The 22,632-nt window shown below is 46.5% G+C and overlaps 2 protein-coding genes across 2 annotated transcripts in view; one reads left to right on the forward strand and one right to left on the reverse strand.

Annotated features, from left to right (window-relative positions):
• Positions 1-9,250, forward strand: part of SLC25A48 (solute carrier family 25 member 48) — a 51,049-nt gene extending 41,799 nt beyond the window's left edge. Inside the window, exons 9-10 of the mRNA XM_047076101.1 lie at positions 5,615-5,744; positions 8,844-9,250. Of these exons, the coding sequence (XP_046932057.1) occupies positions 5,615-5,737 (123 nt within the window). The 3' untranslated portion in view covers positions 5,738-5,744; positions 8,844-9,250. The remainder of the gene's footprint in view (positions 1-5,614; positions 5,745-8,843) is intronic.
• A 9,664-nt stretch (positions 9,251-18,914) lies between these two features.
• Positions 18,915-22,313, reverse strand: IL9 (interleukin 9). Its single transcript, XM_047096805.1, has 5 exons — positions 22,200-22,313; positions 21,860-21,895; positions 21,742-21,774; positions 20,400-20,531; positions 18,915-19,025 (listed from the first exon to the last, which is right to left on the reverse strand). The coding sequence occupies exons 1-5, from the start codon at positions 22,311-22,313 to the stop codon at positions 18,915-18,917; spliced, it is 426 nt and encodes a 141-aa protein (XP_046952761.1).
• Between the last annotated feature and the right edge of the window lie 319 nt (positions 22,314-22,632).

Genomic DNA, 22,632 nt, shown 5'->3' on the forward strand with positions numbered 1-22,632 from the left:
ATTTCTCCCTCAGTCTTGAAGGATAGTTTTGCTGGATATAGGATTCTTGATTGACTGTTTTTTCTTCTTTTAACACTGAATACGTTGACCTACTGCCTTCTTGTCTTTCAAGTTTCTAATTAATAATCTGCTGGTAAACTTACTGAGGATTCTTTGTATGTAATGAGTTCCTTCTATCTTCCTGTTTTTAAAAGTTTGATTATAATGTGTCTTGGCTTGGATCTCCTTAAGTTTATTTTGCTTGGAGTTGGTTAAGCTTCTTTGATGTTTATATTCATGTCTTTCATCAAATTTAAGAAGTTTTTAGGAAGTAATTTAGGAAGTTTTTGGCATTTATTAAGTAAGTTTTTAGCCTTTATTACTCCAAATATTCTCTACCCCTGTCTCCTTTTGCCTTCTGGGATGTCCACAATGCATGTATTGGTTTGTTTGATAGTTTCCCACAGATCCCTTAGGCTGTTTTCACTTTTCTTCAATCTTGTTTCTATTTCTCAAACTCAATAATTTCCGTTGTCTTATTTTTAAGTTTGCTGATTCTTTTTTCTGCCTGCTCAAATATACCTTTGAATCCTTATTGTGAATTTTTCATTCCAGTTATTGTATTTTCAGCTGCAGAATTTTTGTGGTTTTTTTCTGGGTTTTCTATTTCATATTGATGTTTTTGTTTTTGTTCATATATTATTTTCTTGGTTCTCTCCACATTTTCGTGTAGTCTTCAAGCATCTTTAAGACCCTTGCTCTAAAGTCTTTGTCATGTAAATCTGCTGTCAGGTCTTTTTCAGGGACAATGTCTCTTGACTTATTTTTTCTTCTTCTTTAAATGGACCATACTTTCCTGTTTCCTTTGAGGCCTTGTTATTTTTTATTGGAAACCTGACATTTGAATCTAATAATGGGTTAACTCTGGAAATCAGATTTGGTGTCTTTTGTTATTATTTTTGTTGACTGTTACATTTTTGTAATTGTTTTAGGCGGTCTCTATGCCAAAGATCAGCCTGAAATGTAAACTCGAGGTCTTCTCAGGTCTTTTCTGAGCCTTTCTCTGGGTATGCACGGTTACTTTCTAATTTTCCCCCTACATGCAGTTCCTTTTTAATGTCATAGTCTTTAATGTCTATCTCCCAAAGAAGAAAAAGAGAAAAACCAAGGGGGAAAGGGTCATCAGCCAGAGGAGGAAGGGTTTGCATCAGTGAAACAATAATGACTACCTCCCTGTTTACACCTCTGTGATCAGAAACAGCAGTCAGTGATCAAAACATAGATCTCTAATATTTGGAGAACAGGGTCCTTATTGCCCACTCTGGCTTCCAAAAGCTATGTGTGCAGGTTGCTCCTCCAGCATACATCCAGCTGCCTGCCACAGGTCTGGGGGGTGAGGGAGGGGTAGCTGCTACCTTGCTAAGAGCTAAAATTGGCTGCACTTAACCATATTTACTGTGCAAACCTTCTCCTGGAAGTTGTAAGGATTCACCAAACTGTAGAATTTCAAAAAAGTTACATCAGACAGATTCCATCAGTGCAAATTTTATCTAAGTAAGGAAAGAGTTGGCTGGCATTTCCTATTCTGTCACCTTCCTAGAATCCTCACCTCACTTGTCTTTTGTATTATTTTAGTAGAAGCACAGTTTGTGATTCAGTCAACTACAGAGGGACACATAAGAGACATTCGCATAGGATGCTTCTTTATTTGAGATACTTTGTCTGCTATTATTAATGTTTCAAAAAATTCAAGTTAATGTATCAAAATAGTAATGTTATAATTCTATAAAGTCTATAGAGGCTAAATATATTGCTGATATTATTTCCTCCAAAAATTACTGTGCTCTGTTAAAAACAAAGTCTGGGAAGGCAACTGAGGTCAGATTATAGATTTCTTAATCTCAGTAGCATTTGGTTCAGTTTATATTCAGAGACAGGTTTTAAACAGAGGCAGCTGTATTTAGCTTGATTAACCACTCATTGACTGAAATTAATTTTTTTAATTTTTTTTATTTCATTTTAAAAATGAATAATATATGAACATAGGAAGCTTCAAAAGGTAAAAGATGATATACTGTCTAAATGTCCCTCCTTGGTCTTCAGTCTTCTCTCAAAGATAATCACTGTTATGAGTTTCTTACAATATATCCCAAAAATAGTCACAGCCAGTGTGAGAATATATGTGGATAGGTATATTTATATATGTTTGTATTATGTGTTTGCATATAAACAGAAATCGTAACATGAAGAAAACATCCCACACAGTTCTGGACAGTTGGGTTGTCTCACAACCAGATTTCTGGCAGCAAGAGGAATGACTTTTCCTGGGGCCTAAGGGGTGTCCCCAGTGACAGATGGCTGTAGCACTGGCTCTATGGGCCACCCACTCCCAAATAGTTTTTACTCCCACTCACTGAGGCATGGTAAGCCAGCCTGTTCCCATTTTACCATGGAAGAAGAACTCAGTGAAAATAAAGAATTAGAATGGAGTAAAATAATGATGACGGTACCCATATCTGGTAGTTCTTTGTAACTCACTTAATGACTACCAGTAAAGCATTCCCTTTTTGATAGAGGGAATTAGAAGTCTAGGACTTAGGGGGCATTCCCAAATCAAAAAAGAAAGCTCTGGAAGTAGACTTTTGGGTCTACTCTGCCTGCTGTAATGATCGTCATGGGCCACATGGGCTGTTGCTCACACTTGGAGAGCTACCATCTGAAATAAGGAGGCCAGAGGAGTGACTTGGCATCTTTGAGCTGCACAGAGAGGGCTGTTGTTGAGGGGGGTTGTGATAGTGGATTGAGAGAGGTGGAGGAGGAATATTTAGGCAGTCTCTATGCCTCCCTAAGGAGAGGTGGAGAGGAATATTTGTAGGAAGAGAAGTTTCCTGAGGCACCAGAGTTGATTGCCCTTTGGTTCTGCCATCCGGGGACTGGAACCCTCCCTCCACTCTAGGAATCCCTCACTACGGCTACCACCACCAGCCCTCTTTCAGCTTGGAACTGTTTCCTTTTCACAACAAGGAATTTGTTCGTTCATTCGTGTGTCCATCCATCCATTCATCCATCCACTGATTCATTTAGTGAGACTTATAACAGACCCTCTGGGCCAAGAAAAGCATTTGACGCTGGGAGTTCCAAGGTGTAGATGCTGAGGGTTCCAAGGTGTGGATGCTGAGCATTCTTAGGTATAGATTATGGGGGTTCCAAGGTGTAGATTGGGGCTCCAAGGTATGGATGCTGAGGGTTCCAAAGTATAGATGCTGGGGGTCCCGAGGTGTAGATGCTGGAGTATAGATGATAAGTTCTGAGGCAAACCACACCCTAGGCCCGCTCTCACTGCCCTGACTGGAATTATTAATGGGGGTACAGACAAATTATGGGTGGTTAGGGACAGTGTGAGAAGTGCTGTGACAGCAGAGATACTGAGTGCACAGAAGACAACGGGCCACAGTCCAGCTTGGAGTGCCCATGGGAAGACTGCTAGAGGTATAGCCAGGTTTGGGGAACATTCCAGCAGAGGGAGCAGAAGATACCCAGTGGTGGGAAAGAGCTGGCTCCTTAGAGGAATGACAGGCTGTTAACCTACCCAGAATGTCAGGTATAAGAGGCAGCCCAGATAAAGTGCAGGGCCAGAGCAAAGGGGTCTTGGCAGGCCAGAAAAGGGTGTAGACTTGACACTGGGCAGTGTGGAACTATTGAGGCTTCATGAGGACTCAGTCTGGTGGTTTTGTATTCAGAAAGCTTGGGATAAAAGCCACCAGGTGTGTGCTTTGCCATCTTCGGGCCTTACAGCAGAGCACCCCACGGCTGCTGGAGGGAGGTCATGTCCATATGTCTGAAGAGTCCCATGGTTCCCTCAGGGCCCAGCACTGTGGGAGAGGAGAGCCACATTCCAAGCTGGGCCCTGCCTGGCTCAGCCTCACAGAACAGAGTCAAGCCCAGGCCCACAGGGGAATGTCTGTTGCACCCAGCATGGAATTTTCCTCTCGGAGCTCGAGCCAGTTCCTTGCTGTTATTCAGTCACTGTGGGTGAGCTTGGGGAATTCCAGAAAGGTTAGACGTCAAAGAGCAGCCCTGATGTTAAAGGGTCCTCCTTGCCTTATGCCTGCATCACTCCAGGGTTTGGCTGAGCCACTTGCTTACCTGTGGGGGTCCTTGTCCGTCATCTCCCTTCTCTGTGAGGGTCAAAGCTTCCCCCAAGTTCACAGAAGCCATTCTCTCCCCTTCACAACCAAGCTACATCTTGCAGGCTGCCATGGAAGGCCAAGGTGCAGGTGCCTCTCCTGCAGAAAGACATCCTGACATCCTGACCAATGACAGAGGCCTGTACCTACCCTGAAACCACAGTGCCTGACAGCTGAGAAAACTGGGGAAATATAAAAGGGCTGGATTTCTCCTTCCATAAAATTACAGTATCAGTTCTATTTATTACACTTGGTAAATATACAGGGGTCAGATAACAGGTTTATATCATAGGCTTGACGGTTCTTGGGTCCTTTACATTTGAGTAGGGCTTCCTTTAGATGTGTTGTCTAGGGAAGACATTTAAGGACCACTCCTCCCCACCGCACGCCTCACCAAATCCCTTAGCTGTTCTCATCACATTCTAGATTATATTGTAATTATTCCCAAATGGGGCCTATCTCCCCGCCCCCAGGAGGTTTTAAACTGGGCAAGGGCTGGAACTACATCACACTGATCAGATCTACTCAATGGGAAGATTCAGGGAGGAAGTGAAGTATCTTATCATATGCCCTAGGGATGGAATACAAATACCCTGTTCTTGTATAAAAGGCTGAGTTAAGCAGCTCATCAGTACAGGCCAGGCCAGGACTCCTCCACACTTGTACTAATGATCTAAGGTTGAGTGCCACCCTGTGTAAAGATGGCTACTGATGATGATGATGATGATGATGATGATGATGATGATGATGGAGATAGTCAACAGGTCCATGGCAGGTACTGTACAAGCGCTTTAAGAGCTTCTCATTTATTCCCTCAACAGCCATATCAAGTCATTAGTATTATTACCCCCATTTTATAGCTGGGAAGTTGAGTTCTAGAGACTTTACTACTTGCCCAAGCAAGAACTATTAAATGGCAAAGCTGTGTCTCGACTTCATGCCTAGTGTCTGAAAAGTATGGCCTGAGTTCTTCCCCACTCTGCCCCTTGAGGGACATCCTGTCAAAATGGTTGGTCCTGACTGGGTGCTCTGTCTACCATTGCAGAGTGAGTGGAGTGCAGAGCTCGGATTTCCAGGTTCCAGAGAATTTTGTGTGTGTGTGTGTGTGTGTGTGTGTGTGTGTGTGCGCGCGCGCGCGCACATGTGTGAGGGTACATACATGAGAAATAGCAGCAATTAAACAAGTGTATGTGGGTGTTCATGGTCAGCAGCTTGCCCACAGTATTTAGCTGTATGTGTACCAGGCCTGGGAGGAGAAACCCCATCAGAGGTGACATGGGTTGAGACAGGACCGTGACTAGGGGGCATCCAGGGTGGTTTTGGCTTGTAAGGGCCCTTTGGGCTCTGTGGGGTCCAGCCTGGGACAAGTGGGCAGCATCCCCAGCCTCTCTATTCACCTGCAGAGGGTCCAGGTCAGTCCCCTGTGATAACGTTACCTTCTGCCAAAGGTGTTTTTCAGAGGCATCACTGTGAACGCTGTGCGCGGCTTCCCCATGAGCGCCGCCATGTTCCTCGGGTATGAGTTCTCGCTGCAGGCAATCCGCGGGGACCACGCCGTGACTAGCCCCTGAGCGCCAGGTCAGTGTGCTTCCTTCCCAGCCCGTTGTACCTCCTGGGAGCTTGACACTGTCTTCTTTGCCATGAACACGTTGTGACTTTCTGAAACATCCCTGCCATTTGTTTCCTCTCTGATCCGTGTGAGTTCTGGGGCTACAGTGGCCAACCTTCTTGTCATCAAAAAGCCCTTCTGAAATGCTCGCCTGTGACTGGTGGTGAGCTGGGTGCTCACGAACTGAGATGGGCACAGAATTTCCCTGTTTATAGTAAGCTCGCCCATCTGTTTTCCCATCCAGCAGCTTCAACAACCCTTGAAGGGAAGTGTGTTTCACTTTATTATACAAATTCAGTGGCCCAGGCCCAGAAGTGAGGCCTTAAGTTAGAGTGTCCACCCCCTGCCACAGGGCACCATCTCTCCATCTTCCTACTGGACTCAGATCGTGAGTCTGAGAGCCAGCGACGGGCTCCCACAGCCCTGGAGGACAGCCTCTGTCCTTGTTCCCTGCCTCCCCCCTCTTTCTTTCTCCCGCTCTCATTGCAGAAAGATCACTACAGCCCAAGGGATCTAAAAAAAGAAACCTGACCAAGTGACTCCCTTAGTCACATGCCCTCTGTGGCTCCCCATTGCCCTTTAGGTAAAGCATTAGTCCTTAACCCGTCATCACCAGCACCCTAAAATAATTTTCTCACTCTTGCCTCTGGATCTTTGCACATGCTGTCCCTGCCTGACCCCCTTTTGTCACACCCTTCCTCTTGTCCTTGGCTTTACCAACTCCTCTCTGTCATCTGGGCTTTGGTCAAGAAATCTCTTCCTCCAGGAAGCCTGCCCCGATGCCTCCGCTAAGATGAGTTGTGCCTGCTGTAGGCGCTCCCTAACAGCCCCTTCTCAGCCCCTACCACATCCCCTTTCATCATACCTGCTGATGACTCTCCTCACTCCTCAGCCAGCGTGCAGTCCTGGGAGAGCTGCCACTGTGTCTCCGCCTCTGTGTCACTGGTGCCTCACGCGGAGCCCGACACCCAGATGGCCCCTCAGAAACATCACTGAGAAGACGGGCAATCAAGTGCCAGCGTCCCCTCAGCTCCTCCCCTTCTTTTCCTCCCTGTTTCTCCTTCTCTGGCTCCACACTGGTGTCCTGCAGAGCTGAGAAGACAAGGTGGAACGAGTCACTGAATTTTCTAGTCAACAAGAAACCATTTTGCTTCAGCCTTGGCGACTACGAATTCTCTCAAGAAGGATGGCTTTTGTCAGAAAGGTCTCGCAGTCCTCTCTGCTGCCTTCCCTGGGCCAGCAGAGGCCTGCTAGCGTTCGTGGACGGGCCCAGACCCTAGACCCAGGGGAAGGGTGTGATGGATCAGGCCGATGAGACTGAGCCCAGGACAAGCCTTAGAATGCCGGCTTCATCAGATGATTTAGCTTTTCACTAAAGCATCCACATTCACAGCTCTCCCGGCTTTTGGCTCTCTCTTACAAAAGGAAAAGAGTAGTAACACATTTTGCATAATTAAACGTCTTGAGTGGGTTTTGTCCAGGGCGAGGAAGAAGAACGGCCTGGTTCTTAAAGCTTTGCTCAGATATCAGCTGCTCTCCACCTTGAACAGGTGAAAATAGCTTTCAAAAAAAAAAAAATCCTATCATAAAATCCGTGCCTCTTTATTGCAGAAAAAAATAGAAAATACAAACAGAACACAAGAAAATAACCTATTTTCTGCAATATTTTGTAACTCATCCTTCCCATTTAATAGTTCAAGACCATTTTTTCCATGTCATTAAATATTCAGCAGCAAGGTGGTTTTTGTGCCAAGACCTGGCAGATCCCAGAGTGGCTGGACGCTTGCCCGAGCTGTCACACCCGGCAACTTGTGACCGCCCTGGTGGTTGGCTACTTCTGGAGGAAGGAAGAAGTTCCTAGCAAGCCAAATTCTGATCATCCTGGATTTAGCCTTTCAGAGCAGCGACCACCCCAGTTGGAAGCCGCCCTTTCCGGAAGTACTCTCACGGTACAAGAGGCACAGATGTGTGTCAGCCTTGCCTCTGCTGGAGTGAGACAGGAGGCTGTGGCCCCCCTGGTGGAAGAAGGGGTTTCCCAACGACTTTTCTGGAGCCTCATCTTGAACAAGCCTTCAGTTTGTTTCAACTTCCTACTCTAACCTAACAGCCCCAAGGTCCTTTATCAAGCCCTGGATTTGAATTTGCTGAGTAGCTCTGAGATCATGGGCAGGTCCTCTAGGCAGCAGCAGTAGCATCTACTCTTTGAAGACTTGGAAACCACTGCCTCCCTTGTGGTCTAGACTGGGGGCAGAGTGAGAGGTGGTGTATGTTAGAGAACCGCAGAGCCCTACGGTCCCTAATCGGTGGCAGGAGGGTGCCCATCTTGAGTCCCTGGGTGCAGGTGGTAGGATGGCATGGAATGGTTTCCATTGTCTACACTCCACCGGAGCAGTGTCCAAACCACAGTACCTACGGCCTCCTTCCAACAAGCAGGGGCAGGGGCAGAGCTCTCCCTCAGCCCCCACCAACTCCCACGGAGGAGGAACACTTCACTTTCATTTATCCTCTCCCCCAATTCACACACACGAGTGAACCAAGGACCATGGCAAATCCAGTAAGTGGGGCATGAGGTCATTGTTTGGGATGCGGCTAGTTTGACCTGTTCTCAGGGAGTACCAGACTCAGACAACATGAGAAAGATGACCCTGGGTGGTAGAAGTGGGGTCCCAACCCTGGTCAGAAAGTCAGCTCTTAGGTTTGTTGGAAGCCCATGAGTCCAGCTGGGCCATCCCCACCATCCCACCAGGATCTCCTATCCCAGAAGCTTCCTGGAATAATGCTGGTCTGCCTCCTGACTTGACATTCTTGCTCCACACCTCATGGATCTACCTTTAAATCCTGGAAAGTCCATTTCCCAGGAAATAAGATACATTCTTCCTGTAATACCTTTTTTTGAGCATTTATAGATGACCTCAGACAACTTCCTAGCCCTTCACATCTGCCCTCATGGTGATGCCCTGCCAACTCTTGCTTCATATACACAGTTTTCCCAACGGATTGTTGACCCTTAGATCCTGCTTGATAACTTGGGTTTGATGAAAGCCTTATTTTTCATCCTTTTCCCCTAGGGCCAGCGTCACCTGGCCAGAGCTGGTGTCATCTGACCAGAGCCTCTTTGTGCTACAAGTTGGTGCTGGAGGCATGGCATCTCTAGACTCCTCAGTAGTGAACTTAAGAGAAAGAAGGCCTCTCTTCCACCCGTGCTGTGGGTCAGGTGGGCCCTCAGCCATCGGCGCCCACCTCAGAATCCCTTCTTTCCTGAGGACTCTGCTCCTTACCTCCCAGCTGCGGCCACTCAGCTGCTGCCTGGGAAGGAACTGTTGGACCATTGGACCACTGACTGACCACCAGCTCTTTCCGATCTCCACTGGCCCCAATACAAAGCAGGATAAAATCGGCCCTGTCCCCATGCCTGCTGTTGCACTCACTGGGAGCTCATGGAGGAGCTCAACTGTCTGCATGTTTCCAAATAAAAACACTGAAGACCTCTTCAGGTCATTACCGAATCAGATGCTTCTGCCTGGCTTCCACAGGATACTGGCCACTCTCGTTCTTCCCTCTGTTTAGATCTCTATAGATGGTGCTGGCCCAAAGAACCCGCTCCACACAGGTGAGAGGAGAAACCAAGGATGGCCGTCATGCTTCTTTATGCCCTGCTGCCTCCGGTGGGCAAGGAGGGCACCTGACTCTGGTGGCACTTGCTGACGGGGCGCCTCAGAGTGGTGTTAGTGAGCGTGCTGGGATGGGCGTTCTCTGGGCCTTATTTCCACACGGAGAACAAAACAAAACAAAGTACTTTGTCCACAGCCTGGTTTCCAGAATGGTTTCATTATTCTAAATGTTCTCTCTCACTAGAACCATGTAGGAAGTCCATTGTTCTTTTGCTGTCCTGTGGCCTGTGTTCATGACCCCTCTCTCACTTTTGTGCCTACGACACGCATCCCTAATCAGTCGTAGAGGCTTTTCCTGATGAGCCGAATGCTACTTCAGAATCCTCAGCTTAGGACCCTGGGCAGCCATCACCAGTCAGTCAGAACTGGCGCACAGATTAATCTATTTGCCATTCTTAACTTACATCCCAGTGGGGAAAACATCCTTAGATTATTTTTCTTTCCCCTTTGAAAGTGTCTTCCTTGATTTCTCTGTTCCCTCCCACTGCTGTGCAAAAAAACAGTCCCCCAATGGTTCTCTTGGCTGATAAACTGCAGAATCACCACTTGGTGGCAGCAGAGGTCAAGAAAAGCCTCCACAGATGTCAGCTTCTGGTAGCTTGTGACCATGGTCCTCAGTGGTGAGAGCATCTGAACTCCATGACACTTCTCTTCTGGTTTTCTGGATCTCACCATCTCCCTTGTTGTGGTCCTTCTTCTTCTCTGTGGTGGAATGAACTTCGGACTAGGGAGAAATATACTTTAGGTTCCAGGTCCAATCTGTCATTGGCTACCTTCCTTCGTGATCTTGGCAAACTTTTGGCCCCTCGGGGCCTCAGTTATCTCATCTGTAAAGTGGGAGAATTAACAATAGGTCCCCATTATTTGCCTTCCAGGGCTTTAGTAAGAATCAAATGCAAACAGGGTTTTGTAAACTGTAAAATAAAACACACACACACACACACACACACACACACACTCACACTAACAGGAGTTAAAGAAGGCAGAGGAGGGGAATGCTTGTGTGATTTTTCTGGTTTCTGGTTTTGACTTGCCTTCTTGTCTGTGAGTCTGGGTTGTTTGCAACACAGGGTGGTTGCAGTGGTGTTCCTTGGGCCTCGTTTCTATAGCTCAAACTCTAAATGCTACAGATGCCTGGCCTCTAGGCCTTTAGACTTCCCCATGGACATCCAATGCCCATGCATAGGTCAGGGTGGATACAGACACTGCTGTGGTTCTTCTGATGCCTGGGATGTCTGATTAATCACCGATGCAAGCCCTCCAACCTGCTGACTTCCAGTTCCCCTTGCTGCCAGGCTCCCATCAAAGGGGTTTCCAGGAAGCATTTGGTCCAGCAGAGGAGTCCAGCCCATGAGTTCCCAGGAGGTAGAAAAACCATCCAGAAAATTGCTGCTTCTCTCCTCTGGCTAAGAGTGGGGAGGGGCCAGCATGCTCTGGGGTCAGTCACTCCTGCCAGTCATAGGACCCATCCCCAGCTCCTGTGCCTCCTGCCTCCCAGCAGTGCAGACCAGGTCGGTCTCTCCCTCCACATCCATATATTCTGAAGACGTCCCTACAGGTTACGTTTGTGTTGAGTCCGGGACCTGTGCTCACTGCCTGCCTCACAGCCGTTAGCTGAATGATTCCCCCACACCCTTGTGTGTACAACACATAAACGGAGCTTTTAAAATTTTTCTTTAAGTTTAGTTTTTTTCCAGGCCTCCATTCTATCACAAAGTAATTTTGCCATTTTCACGGACAACTCAGAAGCTCCCAAGTTGAGGGTAGTCAGTTCAGGGTTTTCTCCTTCTCCTCCCTCTCTTTGGGATGACTTTAGGTTTGGCAGCTTGGGGTACAGAGAGAGGCTCCTGGCTCTTGGAAGGCGCTCCGTCTTATGCTGGTCTAGTCCAGCGTATCTTCTTCCTGTCTAGTCCTAAGTGTGGCCTTCCCTCCGTGGTGGCTTCTGTGGAAGCCTCTTTGTTCCTCTCTGGTCCTGCCCTCACAGTCCTTGCATGCCACATCTACCAAGCCTCGGGCCTCTCTCTGTCCTGTGGAAAGTCTTGGCTTCTCCATCAGAACTCGGGGGCCTGTGTTAGACCCACCTTTGGGGCTGTCTATGCCACACCATGTGCTAGATGGCAGGTGGCATTCTCTTTTCAGCGTGCTATCTCCCAGGACAAGAAATCCAGAGCCCTCCACTCTCAGGTCCTCACCCCTCCCCGGAGTCCTGCCACCACCGTTCCATGGCTCCACTGTGGGCACAGTACTCACCAGTGTCTGCTGTCGTCCTCTCCTCTCCAGTGTCTGTCTAATACTTGTTTGTGATAAAAAATGCTCCACAAATAGAATAGAAAGGAATTTCCTCAACCTGGTGCAGGCTATCTATGAAAAGTCCACAGCCAACGTCACACTCAGTGGTAAAAGGCTAGATGCTTTCCCACCAAGATCAGGAACAAGACAAGGATGTCTGCTCTTGCCACTTTTATTCAACATTGTATGGTGGTTCTATCCAGGATCATTAAGCATGAAATGAAATAAAAGGCATCAAAGTTGGAAAAGGAGAACTAAACCACCCCCCGTGCAGATGATAGGATTTTGTACATAGAAAACTGTAAGGGATCCATTGAAAAAATATTAAAACCAATAACCATGTTCAGCAAGATTTTAGGATACAAGATCAATGACAGAAGTCAGTGGTATTTCTATGCCCTAACAATAAACATTCCAACAATGAAATTAAGAAAACAATTCCATTTGTAATACCACCTGAAAGATGAAATAACTAGGCATATTTTAGCAGAAGAAGTGTAAGACACACTGAAAACTACAAAACCTTGCTGAAAAAATTTTAAAGATCTAGGCAAATGGGAAAGTATTCGATGTCATGGGCCAGAAGACTAAATATTGTTAAGATATTAAGACTCCCCTAATTGTTCTGCAGGTGTAGTTTAACCCCTCCCAAAATCTCACCTGGCTTTTTTTGGGGGGGAAAAGGGGTGCATAATAAAGCTAGTCCTAAAATTCATATGGAAATGCAGAGGACTGAGAATAGCTGAAATGAACTTGACAATAAGATTGGAAGACCAACACTTCCCTAAGACTACAGTAATCAAGAGAGTGTAGTTCTGGCATTATGATAGATGTGTACATCAATGGGATACAAGTGAGAGTCCGGAAAGAAACCCTTAGATTTACGATCAATTGATTTTTCCCAAGGGTGCCAAGACAATTCAATGGAGAAAAGAATAGTCTTCTCAGTGAGTGGTATTGGGACAACTGTACATCCACATACAAAAAAAAAAAAATTTAATTGGACCCTTACTGCACACAATATATGAAAATTAACTCAAGATGGGTCACAGACGTAGATGTGAGAGTTAAAGCTATAAAACTCATGGAAGGAAATATAGTAATAAATCTTTATGACCTTGCATTTAGCAAAGGTTTCTTAGAATACCAAAAGCATAAGTGACAAAATCAAATATAGACAAATTGGGCTACAATTAAAAACGTTTGTTGCTACAAATGATACCATCATTAAAATAAAACAACCACCCGCAAAATGGGAGAAAATATTGCAGATCTTAATTCAGATAAGGGACTTATTTCCAAAACATATAAACAACTCTTAAATTTAACAATAAAAAGCAAGTAACCCAATATAAACATGGGCCAAGTATTTAAATAGACATTTCTCCCAAGAGGATATACAAGTGGCCAGGGAGCATATGAAAAGATGTGTCTGTGGTTATTAGGGAAATGTAAATCAAAGCCATAATAAGATATCACCTCATAGATGCAGGGAAGGCTATCGTTGAAAAGATAGAAAATAGCTAGTATTGACAAGAATGTGGAGAAATTGGAACCCTCACACCCCGCTGCTGGAAATGTCAAATGGTGCAGCCACTTTGGAAAACAGTTTGGTAGTTTTACCATATTACCAGTCAGAATTACCATATGACCTAACAGTTCCACTCCTAGGTGCCCACAAGAAATGAAAACATATGGAGTCACCAAAGCCTTTACATGAATATTCATAGCAGCATTATTCATAATGGCCAAAAAGTGGAATCAACCCAAACGTCTGTCAACTAACGAGTGGATCAATAAAATGCAGTGTATCCACGCAACAGAATATTATTTAGCAATAAGGAAACGAAGTGTTAATATATGCTATGACATGAATGAAAACATCATACGAAGTGAAAGGAGCCAGTTAGAGAAGAATACATATGATTCCACTTATAGGAAAAATCCAGAAGAGGCAAATTCACAGAGAAGAAAGATTATTAGTTGATTAGGCCGGAAGAAGGGAGAATGGAGAATGGCCGCTAATGAGTGCAGGGTTTTTTTGGGGGGTGATGAAAGTGTGCTGGAATTAGATAGCGGTGATGGTCACACAGCCCTGTAACTACACTACAAACCGCTGAAATGTACACTTTAAGTGGGTGAGTGGCCTTATGTTTCTGCCGAGGGCTCCCTTTGCAGAGGAAGAGAGGCCTTGGTCTGGGGTAGGTGAGGAAAGCAGGCTAGGAATGGAATGGAACAGTTGAGCCTTCTTCACAGTATCTTCCTGCTTCAAATTGGTTGGATGTGCAAATAAAGGGACGGATGGATGGGGATTGGTCAAGACCAGTAACCTCTGGGCTTCGTTTGGTCAGCATCAGTGTGCCCTGGACTAGAATATTCTGGAAACAACTCTGCCTGGGCCCGGCCAACCTGGACAAGGCTACTGGTGCTGTGGAGAGCTTCCATGCTCCTGTCGGTTAGATGTAAATATGGCCCTAGAGTTCAGTTACCTGAGTGGGAACCTTGGCTTCACTTCTTTTGAGCAGCATGCCTTGGACGAGTTATACTAACCTCTCTGGTCCTCAGTGTCCCCATCTGTGTGCTAGGAATAATTATATACAATAATTCTATATCTACCTCACGAGGTTCTTTCAAAGATCCAACTAGATATTCTACAGAACATGCTTAGCCGAGTGCTTGGTACATTCAATACATATTCGTTCTTCTTTCTCCAAGGTGCTTTTTAGATAAATCTCAACTCTCCTGACACAGGCAGGAGAGTAATTATTGTGCACTTCATCACAGGCCCTGAGAACTCTGGGTTGAGCTTGTCTGCAGGGGTGTATCCTGTGGGTTATATGACTTTTGCAGAACAGCTGAGGGAAACCACCAAGCTACACTGGTGACTAATCTGGGACACTGGGCTGCCGCTCATCTCTCTGCCCGTCTTCTCCGGCAGCCGATTGTTCTGAAACCATCTCCAACCACCAGCGTCTGTCTGTCCTTGCTATGATCCCTGTGTGGGACAAGCACTGGTGACGTGGCAGCTCTCAGTGCTGCAGGCTGTAAACCACAGCGTGTGACTTGTGTCTGAGGCCATTCAGAAAACGCAGGTGGAGGAGATGAGAGAAGGCCCTGTGGCCAAGACCCATGTGGCTGCCCTCCAGGGAGCTACAGGAGCCTCTGTCCCTCCTGGAGATGCCCAGACTGGCTCCAGATAAGCCCTTGAGAAAGGGTGCCCCCTACATGTGGGGCCAGAGCTACGGAAATATCACAATTCTGAAATCCAAACGGCTCTGAAAGCCCAAGATTTGTTGAGACGCATTTGACTGCCAAACCTGACAGCTTTGAGTACTCCTGTGTGTTGTTTTGTTTGTTTGTTTGTTTTGCAGAATATTAATGTATTTAATTGCAGAATCCTGCCCCAGGTCCTGGGTGTTAGGTAACATATGGCTCATGAGCTATGGGTTCCCCATCTAGAAGGCCAAACAGTTTAATTTCTGAAAACAATCTGGTCCTCGGGTGTTGGGATAAGGGCATGTGGTCCCATATTATTATGAATCTATTTTACCCTCAGACTGTGGTCAGAGGAAACACACCTGCTATACACAGAATAAGAAAAGAACAGAGAGGAGAGAGCCTTGGGTTTGGGATGAGACAGCTGGGGCAGGGGTCCTGCTCTAGTTCTCACCAGCTGCAGGGCCCTGGGAATGTCTTTAACCGCTCTGAGCCTCGATTTCCTTGCTTATATAACAGAAATAATAATCCCTACCTCCTGTGGTTATTAGGGGATTAAATGAGATAATGCATGCTTAGCACATACAGAGTAAGGGCTTAGTAATTGATTACAGGCTTAATATTAATAGATAATGATATATGTATTACCTGGATGGACTTTTTTCCTCAGTGCCATGTGCACAGGCGTCCACAGACCAGCTAGGGAGCCAGGCCAGACAACCGCACCTGGACGCTGTGCTCAGTGTATGGGAGCGGGATCCCAGTTTTGGGAACCCTGTACAGGAAGGGGGTGAGGCGCTGAGGACACTTAGTGCCCAGAACTTCCGGTCTTAGAGAGGAAATTATGTGGAGGATATTGGAATACGCTAGTAAAAAACAGTAATAACGGTTGGGTGCTTGGGTGGCTCAGTCTGTTAAGAGTCTGACTCTTGGTTTTGGCTGAGGTCATGATCTCACAGTTGGTGAGTTCGAGCCCCACATTGGGCTCTGCTCTGTCAGTGAGGATCCTGCTTGGGATTCTGTCTCTCCCTCTTTCTCTGCCCCTCCCCCACTGGTTCTCTCTCACTCTCTCTCTCTCTCTCTCTCAATAAACAAACAAACAAACAAACTTAAAAAAAACAGTAATAATGGAACATGAAGTCTCATACCCACTCTTACGGGAGATGATCAGAAATCCTCTTTGGCAGAATCTGTGCCCCAGTGCTGCCTACCCCCCCACCAGTGCTACATGATGCTGCTCACTTACCTGGGGAAGCAGAGGGGTCAACAAGATGTGATGACTATTTGTCTCAGGGTCTGTGTCCCCTATAACATGTTGGCAGCCTTCAGCACTGAGGACAAAGGCTAAACCAGTGGTCTCCTTCTGAGAGCCTCTTGACCACGAAAATCTGACTTTTGGCCCTTTCATATGCCACTATAAAGAAATCACTGAGAAACTTTTCTTTCTGTGCGAAGTAAAATAATTATAATTGGATGTCCACAAATAATTATGATTGTGTACGCACCATTTCTGCAGCCCAGAAGATAGCAGAATGGCTCAGCTGACCTTAGGCACTCCTCGCTAAAACCGCCGCATCTGCCCCAGGCAGGAGGGGCTCAGCTGCAGGTGCAGGACCGAATTTGTGGCACTCCATCGCTAAAAGGTTTGCACAACTCCGGGGACCGGGGCTACTTAGAGTATCAGAGAATCTCACCTTTGGCCAAGGGCTGTTTAAAGTGCAGATCACATCTGATATTGCTTGACGTTGTGACTGATGAAAGGCCGAGCAGAGCTCTTTGAGGAACCTTTGATGCTCTGAACTTTCCATATTATTGTGGTCGGAGGTACTCAAGGATGGTTTAGCTCAATGAGGTGGGGGGGACGATTCTAATTTTGACTGTACCTGGAAAAATACTCCCCACGGGAGATTCTTCCCCAATCCTCTCACCCGTCAGGTAGTGGGGGAGAGGGCGATTGTGATTGTCAGACCATCCCAATCCAAGACCTAACCCGGCCTCCCCCACAACGCATCACACACAGCTGGCAGGCGGCTCCCTCCCCAGGGGCCAGATCATGTGAACCCCAAGCTTGGAGGCTGCCTGGAGCTCTGTGGAGGGACCGCTCCTTTCTGAGCACCTGCAGCGTGTTTCTGGACACCATCTCTTCTCCAGGTGAGCACTTTCCTGACCTACAGACCAGTTCGTACTCTGCTTTGGCGTCTCAAAGGGCTTTCGTTCCCTCGGCCAATATTTATGGAGTGCCAGCTCTGGTAGAGGGGTAGTGTGGGCTCGGGAGAGGCAACCGGGATTCAACAGTGGGCTAGCAAAGCTCTCCACCCTCGGGGAGCTGCCCTTTGAGCAGGGAGAGACAACGAACGGGGTAAAGTCATAAGTGGGAGGGCATCTTAGAAGGTAGTGAGTACTGTGGAACAGAAGACAGGATCTGGGGTACTGGGGCAGGGGGCAGGTTGAGTATTAAGGTAAGATGGATAGTACATTAGGGTCCTTCAGAGAAATAGAACCAATAGGCTGAATAGATAGAGGGATAGATAGATATACAGATAGATAAGAAGAATTTGGCTCATGGGATTGAGGAGGCTGAAGTGCCCCAAGAGCTGCTGTCTGGAGGCCCAGGAAAACAGCTGGGGTGGTGATACGCGTCCACAGGCCTGAGAGCCAGGAAGCTGATGTGTTTTAAGTCCCAGTCCGAGTATAGAAGAATGTCCCAGCTCAAGCTGTCAGACAGAGAGCCAATTCTTCCCCTGCTTCTTCAGGGCCTCGGTGGGATTGAATGAGGCCCACCCACACTGGGCAGAGCATTTCAGTCTACCAATTCGGATGCTCATCTCATCCAGAAACGCCCTCCAGACACACCCCAAAGCAATGTTTAGCCAAATATCTGGGCGCCCTCCGGGCTGGTCAAGCTGACATGTAGAATTTGCCATCAGAGACAGCCACACTGTAAGCCAAGCCAACAACCTGGTTCAGGGATCCCTTGGGTAGACCCCCCATTAGGCTCCGCACATCAGCCGGGCACTCCGCCTGGCTGGTGGCGGGTTCTTACCTGAAGGTCTTTGGCAAGTGAACAGGTGACTGTATTGATCCCAAGCTTTCTGGGCTTTGTGCTCTAAGTCAGGAGGTCTGCTCCCCGGGTCTTCCCCTGGCTGAGCTTCAAGTACTTTCCTCTGTTCTGGGTGTACGTGCCTACATTCCTGGGTAGGCTCCTGCCTCCTGGCCTTACCACACTGCCTTCTCCCATTTCAGGGATGCACGTGGCTTCTCAGGACCCTAAACTCCCTGGCAGTGCCCAGGGAGCATCCTTCCCCCAGCGCCCACACACAGGGTGCCTCAGACGTGCCTTCAGCCTCCCTAATAGCAATGGCCAGACTATCCCCACATACCCTTCACAACTGTGCTTTCTCTGTCCCCAGGCACAGCTAGTGGGACTTCCAGTCTGTTTAGGGTAACGGGTCTTAGTACAGGAGCCTTTGACCCATTCAGTCCCTTGACGGAGTTTGTAGGGTTTTGTTTTTTTTTTTTAACTTTATTTATTTTGAGAGACAGAGAAAGTGGGGGAAAGGCAGAGAGAGAGAGAGAGAGAGAGAGAGAGAGAGAGAGAGAGAGAGAGAGACGGAATCCGAAGCAGGCTCCAGGCTCTGAGCTGTCAGCACAGAGCCCGACGCGGGGCTCAAACTCACAAACTGTGAGATCACCACCTGAGCCGAAGTCAGATGCCTAACCGACTGAGCCACCCAGGTGCCCCTGTAGCTTGCTTTCTTCTGAGCAGCAAGGAGTGAATAAACACCTAGCGACCAGACTGTGTTCTTTTTCTTCATATATATTTATTCCAAAATACAGAAATAATTTTAAACACATTATTACAACTGAATTTGATTCATCGTGGCTTTACTTAATGTTTTTACCTGCCCCAACTCAAAGAGGAGGCTTTTAAATTCAATAAATAGCATAAATAATATTTCATCTTCATACTGTGCCTTTCATCCTTTCTTTCTGTAAAATTTCCTGGAGACTCTTCAGGAATGTCAGCACGTTGCCTGTTGCAGTTTGGTTACACGGCTGTTCACAGGAAAAAAACTGTGGGGAGAAAAGTTAATGGAGTGACTAAAAGAGTGTGGACCAGGAACCACCCTGCCTGCAGCCCTGTGAGAGGCAGGGTAGGGGTGCAGTGGGGTGGGGTGTGCAGACAGCAAGGGCTTGAGACATAGAGCAAATGCATGGGGAGGTACAGAGCTAGCATGTCGTGTAGACCGTGTAGATGGCTGACTTTGTGCTACCATTTCAGGGGTGCCCCCCACCCCCACCTATCAAATAATCCTAAATCTCATTAGAGGGAACCTTTTCTCAGGAATCTTTGAATCCTAACGTTTTATTATCCTTTTTTGGTCGTCCTTCCAAGGTCCCTGAAGAGCTCTATGGCCGAGAATGGGAATTTGGCATCAGGTAGACCAGAGTTCCCATCTCAACTCTGCCACTGCTTAAGTATCTAGCCTTAGGCAAGTTAGTTAACCTCACGGAGCATCTGTTTCCTCCAAATGAGGTGAGGGTGGTAAATGATAATTGCAACAATTGTTACTGAAATGCTATTGTCATGAAACAGTATATATTAAGCATTTAGAACTACAAGCTGTTGATGGTAAGTAACTCAGCTGAGTAGCTGGGTGAAGGCTCTTAGCCTTCTGAGGACACACATGGATTTGCTAATTCCCAAAGAGTTCACGTCCTCCCTTCCCTCCAGGGACCAGGGCACGTGCAGAAAAAGAGAACATACTGATGGGCACTTAAGGCAAATGGCAAGCCTCCATCTGGATTTGAGTGCTCCTTCCTTTAAATACCTTCTTAGCCAGTTGGAAAAAAAAAAATCTTCTTTTTACAGGCCACAACACCCACTGGGTTAACAAATCGACAGCTCTGATTCTCTAAATCTCAGCTTCTTATTACAATCAGGACAGATTCTTTCATTATTCAATAGGTGGAAAGAAGTAAATGGTAACATGGGTGTGAGTGTTTTGTTTTTTTTTTAATTTTCTTTTTTTTCAACGTTTATTTATTTTGGGACAGAGAGAGACAGAGCATGAACTGGGGAGGGGCAGAGAGAGAGGGAGACACAGAATCGGAAACAGGCTCCAGGCTCTGAGCCATCAGCCCAGAGCCTGACGCGGGGCTCGAACTCACGGACCGCGAGATCGTGACCTGGCTGAAGTCGGACGCTTAACCGACTGCGCCACCCAGGCGCCCCGTGAGTGTTTTTTTAAACCAGGGGGAATTACAGGGCTATAGAGGCAGATCTCACTTTAATTTTGTCATTCTGAGTACATTTCTTACAGGTCTCGTATTGGCCTCGAACTACCAATTCCAACTTTATCACCGTTTCTCATTTAGCTAGAGTCGTCATTGACCTTCACATAAAAAGAACTAACCAGAGCGGAAGACACGGAAAAACAAATTCACCTGGCACTTGCTGCTCTTTAGGTCTCTGACGGTTCTTTTTAGTCGGTTGAAGATCAGGGGGAAACTTGTTTGCACCGTGGAGTTGGTCATCTGGGACAGCCCTTCCTGGAAGCATGGTGTGGTGCAGTCGTCCTGGTAAATGAAAAGAATTTACTAAAAGAAACACCTTGAGGACCACTTTGAGAAGAACCACAAAGAGCTTGCTTTCAGACACTACCTTAATTTAACCAACGTAACCTAAACTGGTATTATTTTTAGACAGGTCCCTCTCCCCATGTAGGAAAGGACTTTCAGCATTTCAAGTCAAGGCCATTTTTCCACAGTGTCACTGCCTGGAGATTTCCAGTATGTTCCAGCAGAGGAACACAAAGCCGATGGACTCTGGAAAACAGCTCGTTCTAGTCTCCGATGCAACCGATGTTCCTGGGCTCCGTGTCTTGTAATAGTAGGTTCCCAAGGAGAAAGAAAGGAAAAGCTTTCTCACACCAGTCTGATGGCATGAGTCAGTTGAATACAGCCAGTGTTTCAGCAGTAGCTAAAATCACGGACCATAAACTGAAGGGCGGGACTGGGCTACAAATGCATGGTTCCTCCTCAGAGGGCCCCCTACCCTAGTCTCGTGTAATGGATGCAGCCTGATGGGGTGTAATATCTGACCCCAGCGAGGATGACAAGTTCGGATTCTCCCAGGCCTTGCTTGGGACGATAATAATACAGGAGGCACCTTCCTCCTCCCCTGAACCAGAAAATTCCTGCCTGGCTTACTCTTTGTGAAAGTGGGGAATCACCTTCTGCAAGTGCTTTTCGTTTTCTCTCTACCTTAGACACCCTGTCCTCCCAGCATTCAAACCATGAGAGGGCCACCCCAAATCAGCTAAAAAGACAGGAAGGGAGGAGTGAGGGAGAAGGTATAGCACCCAGAGAGGTTTTGTAATAGGAAAGAAAAAAAGTTATTTTACCTCCTTGTTGTGCAACCCTTGAGTTTTAGGAAATAAATTAGTAAGCAGTACGATATAAGCTATATCGTTTGTTACATTCTCAGCTTCAGTTTGATTTAATTGTGCACATGGCCACTAATCTAAGAAGACATACAAGATTCTTCTTAAAGTATTGAATAGTGTCCAAACTTCCCAAAGGGCATAAAAGCAGACCAAATACAATGTATACTAGTGATGTATCTAGTATAGAATTCAAGGGCCTGGTTTTAAAAGGAAATCCTGAACTGTAACAATTGCAATTAAGCAACATTTTCTTATTTCAAATATCAAATCGAGCAATTTATTTTTACTTGAAAACTTTTTAAAATTACACCGTCAAGATTATATTGTTTTACTGTACTTACAGAAGGAATGGGCAGACACAAACAATCGGTCACCTGCAAAAGAATAATCCCAGGGTGAAGATTCCAGATGCAAACATTAAAATAAGTTTGGAAAGTTCTTAAAAGAGCATTTACTCACGTTGGTGCCACAGCCACATTTTGAAGGTGGATGTTCCTAAAGTAAATAGAAAAACAAGAACCCATAATGGGTGGTGTGCTTTTCATCCTTTTGTTTCACCCACATTTTTTTGTTTCTTTGTTTCTTCTTTTTTTAAGTGAGAGCGAGAGAGAGGCAGAGGGAGAGGGAGAATCAAGCAGGCCCCACGCCCAGCACAGAGCCTGATGCAGGGCTCGATCCCAAGATCATGACCTGAGCCGACATCAAGCGTAGGACATACAACCGACTGAGCCACCCAGGGGCCCCTCACTTAAACTTTCAAGAGTTCCCTTTCCCACTGGCGCCCCCCTCTGCAGCTTACCTGCAGTTTGTTAATGAGGTACGTGACATCATGGATCCCTGACAAGGTTGAACACCTCTGGCTGGCCACAGAGCAGAGAAGCAGGGCAGAGGCAAGGACCACGGACAGGAGCATCTTGACTTGGAGCTGCAGGGTGGCTTGTAGTTGCCTTGAAATCGAGTCGTATTTAAAGCTCCCTCTTGCAAACCTGGAAAAACCCTGACATCAAACTGATACCAGGTGCCCACTTCTTCTGTGTAAGTTTGGGCCACTTGACATTGAAAAATACATATATACATTGAACTGAGTCACTTGGCAAAGACTATGTTACACTGTGCTAGGAAATATCATTCCCCAGAAAAGATGCTTTTCAAAATTTGGGTACTGAGATGCTGTAGGAAAAGTTAAAGATCTAAAAACCATAATTTTTTTTAAGGCAGATATTCTAGTTGTG

The sequence above is a fragment of the Lynx rufus genome, unplaced genomic scaffold, assembly GCF_022079265.1.
Source record: "Lynx rufus isolate CCGP_SWC_20201006 ecotype Redwood Valley unplaced genomic scaffold, mLynRuf1.p SCAF_1, whole genome shotgun sequence".
NCBI classification, from domain to species: domain Eukaryota; kingdom Metazoa; phylum Chordata; class Mammalia; order Carnivora; family Felidae; genus Lynx; species Lynx rufus.

Coding starts and splice junctions, on each gene's coding strand:
- IL9 (XM_047096805.1), bottom strand. CDS start 22,313: ATGCTCCTGTCCGTGGTCCTTGCCTCTGCCCTGCTTCTCTGCTCTGTG. Junction 21,775..21,859: donor AATGTGGCTGTGGCACCAAC/GTGAGTAAATGC, acceptor ATTCTTTTGCAG/GTGACCGATTGTTTGTGTCT. Junction 19,026..20,399: donor TAAAGAGCAGCAAGTGCCAG/GTGAATTTGTTT, acceptor TTCTCCCCACAG/TTTTTTTCCTGTGAACAGCC.